Source organism: Oncorhynchus keta, chromosome 20 (assembly GCF_023373465.1).
Source record: "Oncorhynchus keta strain PuntledgeMale-10-30-2019 chromosome 20, Oket_V2, whole genome shotgun sequence".
NCBI classification, from domain to species: Eukaryota; Metazoa; Chordata; class Actinopteri; order Salmoniformes; family Salmonidae; genus Oncorhynchus; species Oncorhynchus keta.
The window spans coordinates 44820854-44833353 of record NC_068440.1 but is presented as its reverse complement, the minus strand read 5'-3'; the positions used below and the strand labels follow the sequence as shown (position 1 = coordinate 44833353).

General features: G+C 48.2%; 1 protein-coding gene across 1 annotated transcript in view; it reads left to right on the top strand.

Annotated features, from left to right (window-relative positions):
• LOC118381542 (CUB and sushi domain-containing protein 2-like) overlaps window positions 1–12500 on the top strand; it is a 1147246-nt gene that overhangs the window by 992366 nt on the left and 142380 nt on the right. Inside the window, 1 exon segment of the mRNA XM_052473074.1 lies at window positions 3552–3740. Within this exon segment, the coding sequence (XP_052329034.1) occupies window positions 3552–3740 (189 nt within the window).

The following is a 12500-nucleotide window of genomic DNA, read 5'->3' as shown; positions in this document are numbered from 1 at the left end:
GAGAGAGAGAGAGAGAGAGAGAGAGAGAGAGAGAGAGAGAGAGAGAGAGAGAGAGAGAAGGAACTATCTGTTGGCTGCCTTCAATACTTCTTGAGCTGTTTGTATACATCTCTCTGTCTCTGTCTGTCTGTCTCTCTTGTTCCTTGCTGTCTAAATCGGGGCTGAAAGGAAATGTCTTTCATGGAATACCAATGATAGAGGCGCACGGGGTTCAGGCGCACAGGGTTCAGACACACGGGGTTCAGGCACACGGGGTTCAGGCGCACAGGGTTCAGACACACGGGGTTCAGGCACACGGGGTTCAGGCGCACGGGGTTCAGACACACAGGGTTCAGACACACTTTTGGTTCAGGCGCACGGGGTTCAGACACACAGGGTTCAGACACACGGGGTTCAGGCACACGGGGTTCAGGCGCACAGGGTTCAGACACACAGGGTTCAGGCACACGGGGTTCAGGCGCACAGGGTTCAGACACACAGGGTTCAGACACACGGGGTTTAGACACACAGGGTTTAGGCACACAGGTTCAGACACACAGGGTTAAGGCACACAGGGTTCAGACACACAGGTTCAGACACACAGGGTTTAGACACACAGGGTTCAGAGACACAGGGTTCAGAGACACAGGGTTCAGACACACAGGGTTTAGACACACAGGGTTCAGACACACAGGGTTTAGACACACGGGGTTCAGACACACGGGGTTCAGACAGACAGGGTTTAGACACACGGGGTTCAGACAGACAGGGTTTAGACACACAGGGTTCAGACAGACAGGGTTTAGACACACGGGGTTCAGACAAACAGGGTTCAGACAGACAGGGTTTAGACACACGGGGTTCAGACACACAGGGTTCAGAGACACAGGGTTCAGACACACAGGGTTTAGACACACAGGGTTCAGACACACAGGGTTCAGACACACAGGGTTCAGACACACAGGGTTCAGACAGACAGGGTTTAGACACACGTGGCTCAAGTTCAGATTTATCATTGGACGTTGGTCCGTTGTAGAGTTTTGCCACAGCGCCTGTCTCTCACACAGTTAGTAGACAGAAGAGGGTCTGTGATTTACTACGTTACGATGTGGACCTCATGACAACTTGGTATCACTACGTTACGATGTCGACCTCATGACAACTTGGTATCACTACGTTACGATGTGGACCTCATGACAACTTGGTTTCTGATGACGGGGATGTAGCATTTCAATGTTGAGTTGTAGCATTTAGGTTTTGTATCACGTTGTTCAAGCAGTATGAAGTTCTCAGCTCATTCCCTGTCCCTCTCCCTGTCCCTTTCCCTGTGTCTCTCCCTCTCCCTCTCCCTGTCCCTCTCCCTGTGTCTCTCTCTCCCTGTCCCTCTCCCTGTGTCTCTCCCTGTCCCTGTCCCTGTCCCTGTCCCTGTCCCTCTCCCTCTCCCTCTCCGTCTCCCTGGCCCTTTCCCTGGCCCTCTCCTGGCCCTCTCCCTGACCCTCTCCCTGGCCCTCTCCCTGGCCCTCTCCCTGGCCCTCTCCCCTGGCCCTCTCCCTTGCCCTCTCCCTGACCCTCTCCCTGGCCCTCTCCCTTGCCCTCTCCCTGACCCTCTCCCTGGCCCTCTCCCTGGCCCTCTCCCTGGCCCTCTCCCTGGCCCTCTCCCTGACCCTTGCCCTCTCCCTGACCCTCTCCCTGACCCTCTCCCTGGCCCTCTCCCTGGCCCTCTCCCCTGGCCCTCTCCTGGCCTCTCCCTTGCCCTCTCCCCTGACCCTCTCCCTGACCCCGTCCCTGGCCCTCTCCCTGGCCCTCTCCCTGACCCTTCCCTGACCCTTTCCCTCTCCCTGGCCCTCTCCCTGACCCTCATCCTGGCCCTCTCCCTGGCCCTCTCCCTTGCCATCTCCCTGACCCTCATCCTGGCCCTCTCCCTGACCCTTTCTCTCTCCCTGGCCCTCTCCCTGGCCCTCTCCCTTTCCCTGGCCCTCTCCCTGGCCCTTTCCCTGGCCCTCTCCCTGGCCCTCCTCCTGACCCTTTCCCTCTCCCTGGCCCTCTCCCTGGCCCTCTCCCTGACCCTCTCCCTCCCTGGCCCTCTCCCTGGCCCTCTTCCTGACCCTTTCCCTCTCCTTGGCCCTCTCCCTGGCCCTCTCCCTGACCCTTTCCCTCTCCCTGGCCCTCTTCCTGGCCCTGTCCCTGGCCCTCTGCCTGGCCCTCTCCCTGGCCCTCTCCCTTTCCCTGGCCCTCTCCCTGGCCCTCTCCCTTTCCCTCTCCCTGGCCCTCTCCCTGGCCCTCTCCCTTTCCCTGGCCCTCTCCCTGGCCCTCTCCCTGGCCCTCTCCCTGGCCCTCTCCCTGGCCCTCTCCCTCTCCCTGGCCCTCTCCCTGGCCCTCTCCCTGGCCCTCTCCCTCTCCCTCTCCCTGGCCCTCTCCCTGGCCCTCTCCTGGCCCTCTCCCTGGCCCTCTCCCTCTCCCTGGCCCTCTCCCTGGCCCTTTCCCTCTCCCTGGCCCTCTCCCTGGCCCTCTCCCTGGCCCTCTCCCTGGCCCTCTCCCTCTCCCTGGCCCTCTCCCTGGCCCTCTCCCTGGCCCTCTCCCTTTCCCTCTCCCTGGCCCTCTCCCTGGCCCTCTCCCTGGCCCTCTCCCTCTCCCTGGCCCTCTCCCTGGCCCTCTCCCTGGCCCTCTCCCTGGCCCTCTCCCTCTCCCTGGCCCTCTCCCTGGCCCTCTCCCTGGCCCTCTCCCTCTCCCTCTCCCTGTCCCTCTCCCTGTCCCTCTCCCTCTCCCTGTCCCTCTCCCTCTCCCTGGCCCTCTCCCTCTCCCTGGCCCTCTCCCTCTCCCTGGCCCTCTCCCTCTCCCTGGCCCTCTCCCTGGCCCTCTCCCTGGCCCTCTCCCTGGCCCTCTCCCTCTCCCTGGCCCTCTCCCTGGCCCTCTCCCTGGCCCTTTATCTCTATGGCTTTGTGATTACTGCTCTGGTGTTTCAGTACTATTAATTGTCCAGTTCTTGAGATTCTACCTGGAATTGACGGTTACCAAGGTTACTGAGGGTTCAACCTGGACTTGACTGTTACCAAGGTTACTGAGGGTTCAACCTGGACTTGACTGTTACCAAGGTTACCGAGGGTTCAACCTGGACTTGATGGTTACCAATGTTTTTAAGGATTCTGGCCACATGAGTCCCTCAAGATAAGATGACCTTCTGAAAGGACAAAATAGCCTGTTGACTGACTGTCACTCTCTCTCCCCTCAGTGACGTGTCCCATGAACGAGGTCCTAACAGCCCCTGTCTCCCCTCACAGTGACGTGTCCCGAGAACGAGGTCCTAACAGCCCCTGTCTCTCCTCACAGTGACGTGTCCCGTGAACGAGGTCCTAACAGCCCCTGTCTCCCCTCACAGTGACGTGTCCCGAGAACGAGGTCCTAACAGCCCCTGTCTCTCCTCACAGTGACGTGTCCCGTGAACGAGGTCCTAACAGCCCCTGTCTCTCCTCACAGTGACGTGTCCCGAGAACGAGGTCCTAACAGCCCCTGTCTCCCCTCACAGTGACGTGTCCCGTGAACGAGGTCCTAACAGCCCCTGTCTCTCCTCACAGTGACGTGTCCCGTGAACGAGGTCCTAACAGCCTCCACGGGTGTCATCATGAGCCAGTCCCCCGGTAGCGGATTCCCCCACTTTGAGTCCTGTTCCTGGGTGGTCAAGGTAGAGCCGGGCTACAACATCACATTTACTATACAACACTTCCAGACCAGCCGGCAGTTTGACCAACTGGAGATCTTTGACGGTGAGCGTCTATTCCTTTTTTTAAAGTTTTAATGTTGTTTTAATGTTGTTTTGTTGTTTTACAACAGGAGCACTATAATTCAGAACAGGAGCACTATAATTCAGAACAGGAGCACTATAATCCAGAACAGGAGCACTATAATCCAGAACAGGAGCATTATAATCCAGAACAGGAGCACTATAATTCAGAACAGGAGCACTATAATCCAGAACAGGAGCACTATAATCCAGAACAGGAGCACTATAATCCAGAACAGGAGCACTATAATCCAGAACAGGAGCACTATAATCCAGAACGGGAGCACTATAATCCAGAACAGGAGCACTATAATCCAGAACAGGAGCACTATAATCCAGAACAGGAGCACTATAATCCAGAGCAGGAGCAATATAATCCAGAACAGGAGCACTATAATCCAGAACAGGAGCACTATAATCCAGAACAGGAGCACTATAATCCAGAACAGGAGCACTATAATCCAGAACAGGAGCACTATAATCCAGAACAGGAGCACTATAATCCAGAACAGGAGCACTATAATCCAGAACAGGAGCACTATAATCCAGAACAGGAGCACTATAATCCAGAACAGGAGCACTATAATCCAGAACGGGAGCACTATAATCCAGAACGGAGCACTATAATCCAGAACAGGAGCACTATAATCCAGAACAGGAGCACTATAATCCAGAACAGGAGCACTATAATCCAGAGCAGGAGCAATATAATCCAGAACAGGAGCACTATAATCCAGAACAGGAGCACTATAATCCAGAACAGGAGCACTATAATCCAGAACAGGAGCACTATAATCCAGAACAGGAGCACTATAATCCAGAGCAGGAGCATTATAATCCAGAACAGGAGCACTATAATCCAGAACAGGAGCACTATAATCAGAACAGGAGCACTGTTGTCCAGAACAGGAGCACTATATTCCAGAACAGGAGCACTGTTGTCCAGAACAGGAGCACTATAATTCAGAACAGGAGCACTATAATCCAGAACAGGAGCACTATAATCCAGAACAGGAGCACTATAGTCCAGAACAGGAGCACTGTTGTCCAGAACGGGAGCACTATAATCCAGAACAGGAGCACTATAATCCAGAACAGGAGCACTATAATCCAGAACAGGAGAACTGTTGTCCAGAACAGGAGCACTATAATCCAGAACAGGAGCACTATAATTCAGAACAGGAGCACTATAATCCAGAACAGGAGCACTATAATCCAGAACAGGAGAACTGTTGTCCAGAACTGGAGCACTATAATCCAGAACAGGAGCACTGTTGTCCAGAACAGGAGCACTATATTCCAGAACAGGAGCACTATAATCCAGAACTGGAGCACTGTTGTCCAGAACAGGAGCACTATATTCCAGAACAGGAGCACTATAATCCAGAACAGGAGCACTATAATCCAGAACAGGAGCATTATAATCCAGAACAGGAGCACTGTTGTCCAGAACAGGAGCATTATAATTCAGAACAGGAGCACTATAATCCAGAACAGGAGCACTATAATCCAGAACAGGAGCATTATAATCCAGAACAGGAGCACTATAATCCAGAACAGGAGCACTGTTGTCCAGAACAGGAGCACTATATTCCAGAACAGGAGCACTGTTGTCCAGAACAGGAGCACTATATTCCAGAACAGGAGCACTATAATCCAGAAGTGGAGCACTATAATCCAGAACAGGAGCACTATAATCCAGAACAGGAGCACTATAATTCAGAACAGGAGCACTATAATCCAGAACAGGAGCACTATAATTCAGAAAGGAGCACTAAAATTCAGAACAGGAGCACTATAATCCAGAACAGGAGCACTATAATCCAGAACAGGAGCACTATAATCCAGAACAGGAGCACTATAATCCAGAACAGGAGCACTATAATCCAGAACAGGAGCACTATAATCCAGAACAGGAGCACTATAATCTAGAACAGGAGCACTATAGTCCAGAACAGGAGCACTGTTGTCCAGAACGGGAGCACTATAATCCAGAACAGGAGCACTATAATCCAGAACAGGAGCACTATAATCCAGAACAGGAGAACTGTTGTCCAGAACAGGAGCACTATAATCCAGAACTGGAGCACTGTTGTCCAGAACAGGAGCACTATAATTCAGAACAGGAGCATTATAATCCTGAACAGGAGCACTATAATCCAGAACAGGAGCACTATAATCCAGAACAGGAGCACTGTTTTCTAGAACAGGAGCACTATAATTCAGAACAGGAGCACTATAATCCAGAACAGGAGCACTATAATCCAGAACAGGAGCGCTATAATCCAGAACAGGAGCATTATAATTCAGAACAGGAGCACTGTTGTCCAGAACAGGAGCACTATATTCCAGAACAGGAGCACTGTTGTCCAGAACAGGAGCACTATATTCCAGAACAGGAGCACTATAATCCAGAAGTGGAGCACTATAATCCAGAACAGGAGCACTGTTGTCCAGAACAAGAGCACTATAATCTAGAACAGGAGCACTATAATCCAGAACAGGAGCACTATAATCCAGAACAGGAGCACTATAATCCAGAACAGGAACACTGTTGTCCAGAACAGGAGCACTATAATCCAGAACAGGAGCACTATAATCCAGAACAGGAGCACTGTTGTCCAGAACAGGAGCACTATAATCCAGAACAGGAGCACTATAATCCAGAACAGGAGCATTATAATTCAGAACAGGAGCACTGTTGTCCAGAACAGGAGCACTATATTCCAGAACAGGAGCACTATAATCCAGAACAGGAGCACTATAATCCAGAACAGGAGCATTATAATTCAGAACAGGAGCACTGTTGTCCAGAACAGGAGCACTATATTCCAGAACAGGAGCACTATAATCCAGAACTGGAGCACTGTTGTCCAGAACAGGAGCACTATAATTCAGAACAGGAGCACTATAATCCAGAACAGGAGCACTATAATCCAGAACAGGAGCACTATAATTCAGAACAGGAGCACTGTTGTCCAGAACAGGAGCACTATAATCCAGAACAGGAGCACTATAATCCAGAACTGGAGCACTGTTGTCCAGAACAGGAGCACTATAATCCAGAACAGGAGCATTATAATTCAGAACAGGAGCACTGTTGTCCAGAACAGGAGCACTATATTCCAGAACAGGAGCTCTGTTGTCCAGAACAGGAGCACTATATTCCAGAACAGGAGCACTATAATCCAGAACTGGAGCACTATAATCCAGAACAGGAGCACTATAATCCAGAACAGGAGCACTATAATTCAGAACAGGAGCACTATAATCCAGAACAGGAGCACTATAATCCAGAACAGGAGCACTGTTGTCCAGAACAGGAGCACTATAATCCAGAACAGGAGCATTATAATCCAGAACAGGAGCACTATAATCCAGAACAGGAGCACTATAATCCAGAACAGGATCACTATAATCCAGAACAGGAGCACTATAATCCAGAACAGGAGCACTATAATCTAGAACAGGAGCACTATAGTCCAGAACAGGAGCACTGTTGTCCAGAACGGGAGCACTATAATCCAGAACAGGAGCACTATAATCCAGAACAGGAGCACTATAATCCAGAACAGGAGAACTGTTGTCCAGAACAGGAGCACTATAATCCAGAACTGGAGCACTGTTGTCCAGAACAGGAGCACTATAATTCAGAACAGGAGCATTATAATCCAGAACAGGAGCACTATAATCCAGAACAGGAGCACTATAATCCAGAACAGGAGCACTGTTTTTCTAGAACAGGAGCACTATAATTCAGAAAAGGAGCACTATAATCCAGAACAGGAGCACTATAATCCAGAACAGGAGCACTATAATCCAGAACAGGAGCATTATAATTCAGAACAGGAGCACTGTTGTCCAGAACAGGAGCACTATATTCCAGAACAGGAGCACTGTTGTCCAGAACAGGAGCACTATATTCCAGAACAGGAGCACTATAATCCAGAAGTGGAGCACTATAATCCAGAACAGGAGCACTATAATCCAGAACAGGAGCACTATAATTCAGAACAGGAGCACTATAATCCAGAACAGGAGCACTATAATTCAGAAAGGAGCACTATAATTCAGAACAGGAGCACTATAATCCAGAACAGGAGCACTATAATCCAGAACAGGAGCACTATATTCCAGAACAGGAGCACTATAATCCAGAACTGGAGCACTGTTGTCCAGAACAGGAGCACTGTTGTCCAGAACAGGAGCACTGTTGTCCAGAACAGGAGCACTGTTGTCCAGAACAGGAGCACTATAATTCAGAACAGGAGCATTATAATCCAGAACAGGAGCACTATAATCCAGAACAGGAGCACTATAATCCAGAACAGGAGCACTGTTGTCCAGAACAGGAGCACTATAATTCAGAACAGGAGCATTATAATCCAGAACAGGAGCACTATAATCCAGAACAGGAGCACTATAATCCAGAACAGGAGCATTATAATTCAGAACAGGAGCACTGTTGTCCAGAACAGGAGCACTATATTCCAGAACAGGAGCACTATAATCCAGAAGTGGAGCACTATAATCCAGAACAGGAGCACTATAATCCAGAACAGGAGCACTATAATTCAGAAAGGAGCACTATAATCCAGAACAGGAGCACTATAATCCAGAACAGGAGCACTATAATTCAGAACAGGAGCACTATAATCCAGAACAGGAGCACTATAATCCAGAACAGGAGCACTATAATCCAGAACAGGAGCACTATAATCTAGAACAGGAGCACTGTTGTCCAGAACAGGAGCACTATAATCCAGAACAGGAGCACTATAATTCAGAACAGGAGCACTATAATCCAGAACAGGAGCACTATAATTCAGAACAGGAGCACTATAATCCAGAACAGGAGCAATATAATTCAGAACAGGAGCACTATAATCCAGAACAGGAGCACTATAATCTAGAACAGGAGCACTATAATCCAGAACAGGAGCACTGTTGTCCAGAACAGGAGCACTATAATCTAGAACAGGAGCACTATAATCCTGAACAGGAGCACTATAATCCAGAACAGGAGCACTTTAATTCAGAAAGGAGCACTATAATCCAGAACAGGAGCACTATAATCCAGAACAGGAGCACTATAATTCAGAACAGGAGCACTATAATCCAGAACAGGAGCACTATAATCCAGAACAGGAGCACTATAATCCAGAACAGGAGCACTGTTGTCCAGAACAGGAGCACTATAATTCAGAACAGGAGCACTATAATCCAGAACAGGAGCACTATAATCCAGAACAGGAGCACTATAGTTCAGAACAGGAGCACTGTTGTCCAGAACGGGAGCACTATAATCCAGAACAGGAGCACTATAATCCAGAACAGGAGCACTATAATCCAGAACAGGAGAACTGTTGTCCAGAACAGGAGCACTATAATCCAGAACAGGAGCACTATAATTCAGAACAGGAGCACTATAATCCAGAACAGGAGCACTATAATCCAGAACAGGAGAACTGTTGTCCAGAACTGGAGCACTATAATCCAGAACAGGAACACTGTTGTCCAGAACAAGAGCACTATAATTCAGAACAGGAGCACTATAATCCAGAACGGGAGCACTATAATCCAGAACAGGAGCATTATAATTCAGAACAGGAGCACTGTTGTCCAGAACAGGAGCACTATAATCCAGAACAGGAGCACTATAATCCAGAACAGGAGCACTGTTGTCCAGAACAGGAGCACTATAATTCAGAACAGGAGCACTATAATCCAGAACAGGAGCACTATAATCCAGAACAGGAGCACTATAATCCAGAACAGGAGCACTATAATCCAGAACAGGAGCACTATAATCCAGAACAGGAGCACTATAATCCAGAACAGGAGCACTATAATCCAGAACAGGAGCACTATAATCCAGAACAGGAGCACTATAATCCAGAACAGGAGCACTATAATCCAGAACAGGAGCACTATAATCCAGAACAGGAGCATTATAATCCAGAACAGGAGCACTATAATCCAGAACAGGAGCATTATAATTCAGAACAGGAGCACTGTTGTCCAGAACAGGAGCACTATATTCCAGAACAGGAGCACTATAATCCAGAACTGGAGCACTGTTGTCCAGAACAGGAGCACTGTTGTCCAGAACAGGAGCACTGTTGTCCAGAATAGGAGCACTATAATCCAGAACAGGAGCACTATAATTCAGAACAGGAGCACTATAATCCAGAACAGGAGCACTATAATTCAGAAAGGAGCACTATAATCCAGAACAGGAGCACTATAATCCAGAACAGGAGCACTATAATCCAGAACAGGAGCACTATAATCCAGAACAGGAGCACTATAATCCAGAACAGGAGCACTATAATCCAGAACAGGAGCACTATAATCCAGAACAGGAGCACTATAATCCAGAACAGGAGCACTATAATCCAGAACAGGAGCACTATAATCCAGAACAGGAGCACTGTTGTCCAGAACAGGAGCACTATAATCCAGAACAGGAGCACTATAATCCAGAACAGGAGCACTATAATCCAGAACAGGAGCATTATAATCCAGAACAGGAGCACTGTTGTCCAGAACAGGAGCACTATAATTCAGAACAGGAGCACTATAATCCAGAACAGGAGCACTATAATCCAGAACAGGAGCACTATAGTCCAGAACAGGAGCACTGTTGTCCAGAACGGGAGCACTATAATCCAGAACAGGAGCACTATAATCCAGAACAGGAGCACTATAATCCAGAACAGAAGAACTGTTGTCCAGAACAGGAGCACTATAATCCAGAACAGGAGCACTATAATTCAGAACAGGAGCACTATAATCCAGAACAGGAGCACTATAATCCAGAACAGGAGAACTGTTGTCCAGAACTGGAGCACTATAATCCAGAACAGGAACACTGTTGTCCAGAACAAGAGCACTATAATCTAGAACAGGAGCACTATAATCCAGAACAGGAGCACTATAATCCAGAACAGGAGCACTATAATCCAGAACAGGAACACTGTTGTCCAGAACAGGAGCACTATATTCCAGAACAGGAGCACTATAATCCAGAACAGGAGCACTGTTGTCCAGAACAGGAGCACTATAATTCAGAACAGGAGCACTATAATCCAGAACAGGAGCACTATAATCCAGAACAGGAGCACTATAATCCAGAACAGGAGCACTATAATCCAGAACAGGAGCACTATAATCCAGAACAGGAGCACTATAATCCAGAACAGGAGCACTATAATCCAGAACAGGAGCACTATAATCCAGAACAGGAGCACTATAATCCAGAACAGGAGCACTATAATCCAGAACAGGAGCACTATAATCCAGAACAGGAGCATTATAATTCAGAACAGGAGCACTGTTGTCCAGAACAGGAGCACTATATTCCAGAACAGGAGCACTATAATCCAGAACTGGAGCACTGTTGTCCAGAACAGGAGCACTGTTGTCCAGAACAGGAGCACTGTTGTCCAGAACAGGAGCACTATAATCCAGAACAGGAGCACTATAATTCAGAACAGGAGCACTATAATCCAGAACAGGAGCACTATAATTCAGAAAGGAGCACTATAATCCAGAACAGGAGCACTATAATCCAGAACAGGAGCACTATAATTCAGAACAGGAGCACTATAATCCAGAACAGGAGCACTATAATCCAGAACAGGAGCACTATAATCCAGAACAGGAGCACTATAATCTAGAACAGGAGCACTGTTGTCCAGAACAGGAGCACTATAATCCAGAACAGGAGCACTATAATTCAGAACAGGAGCACTATAATCCAGAACAGGAGCACTATAATTCAGAACAGGAGCACTATAATCCAGAACAGGAGCACTATAATTCAGAACAGGAGCACTATAATCCAGAACAGGAGCACTATAATCTAGAGCAGGAGCACTATAATCCAGAACAGGAGCACTGTTGTCCAGAACAGGAGCACTATAATCTAGAACAGGAGCACTATAATCCAGAACAGGAGCACTATAATCCAGAACAGGAGCACTATAATCCAGAACAGGAGCACTATAATCCAGAACAGGAGCACTATAATCCAGAACAGGAGCACTATAATCCAGAACAGGAGCACTATAATTCAGAACAGGAGCACTATAATCCAGAACAGGAGCACTATAATCCAGAACAGGAGCACTATAATCCAGAACAGGAGCACTGTTGTCCAGAACAGGAGCACTATAATTCAGAACAGGAGCACTATAATCCAGAACAGGAGCACTATAATCCAGAACAGGAGCATTATAGTCCAGAACAGGAGCACTGTTGTCCAGAACGGGAGCACTATAATCCAGAACAGGAGCACTATAATCCAGAACAGGAGCACTATAATCCAGAACAGGAGCACTGTTGTCCAGAACAGGAGCACTATAATCCAGAACAGGAGCACTATAATCCAGAACAGGAGCATTATAATCCAGAACAGGAGCACTATAATCCAGAACAGGAGCACTGTTGTCCAGAACTGGAGCACTATAATCCAGAACAGGAACACTGTTGTCCAGAACAAGAGCACTATAATCTAGAACAGGAGCACTATAATCCAGAACAGGAGCACTATAATCCAGAACAGGAGCACTATAATCCAGAACAGGAGCACTATAATCCAGAACAGGAGCACTGTTGTCCAGAACAGGAGCACTATAATCCAGAACAGGAGCACTATAATCCAGAACAGGAGCACTATAATTCAGAACAGGAGCACTATAATCCAGAACAGGAGCACTATAATCCAGAACAGGAGCAC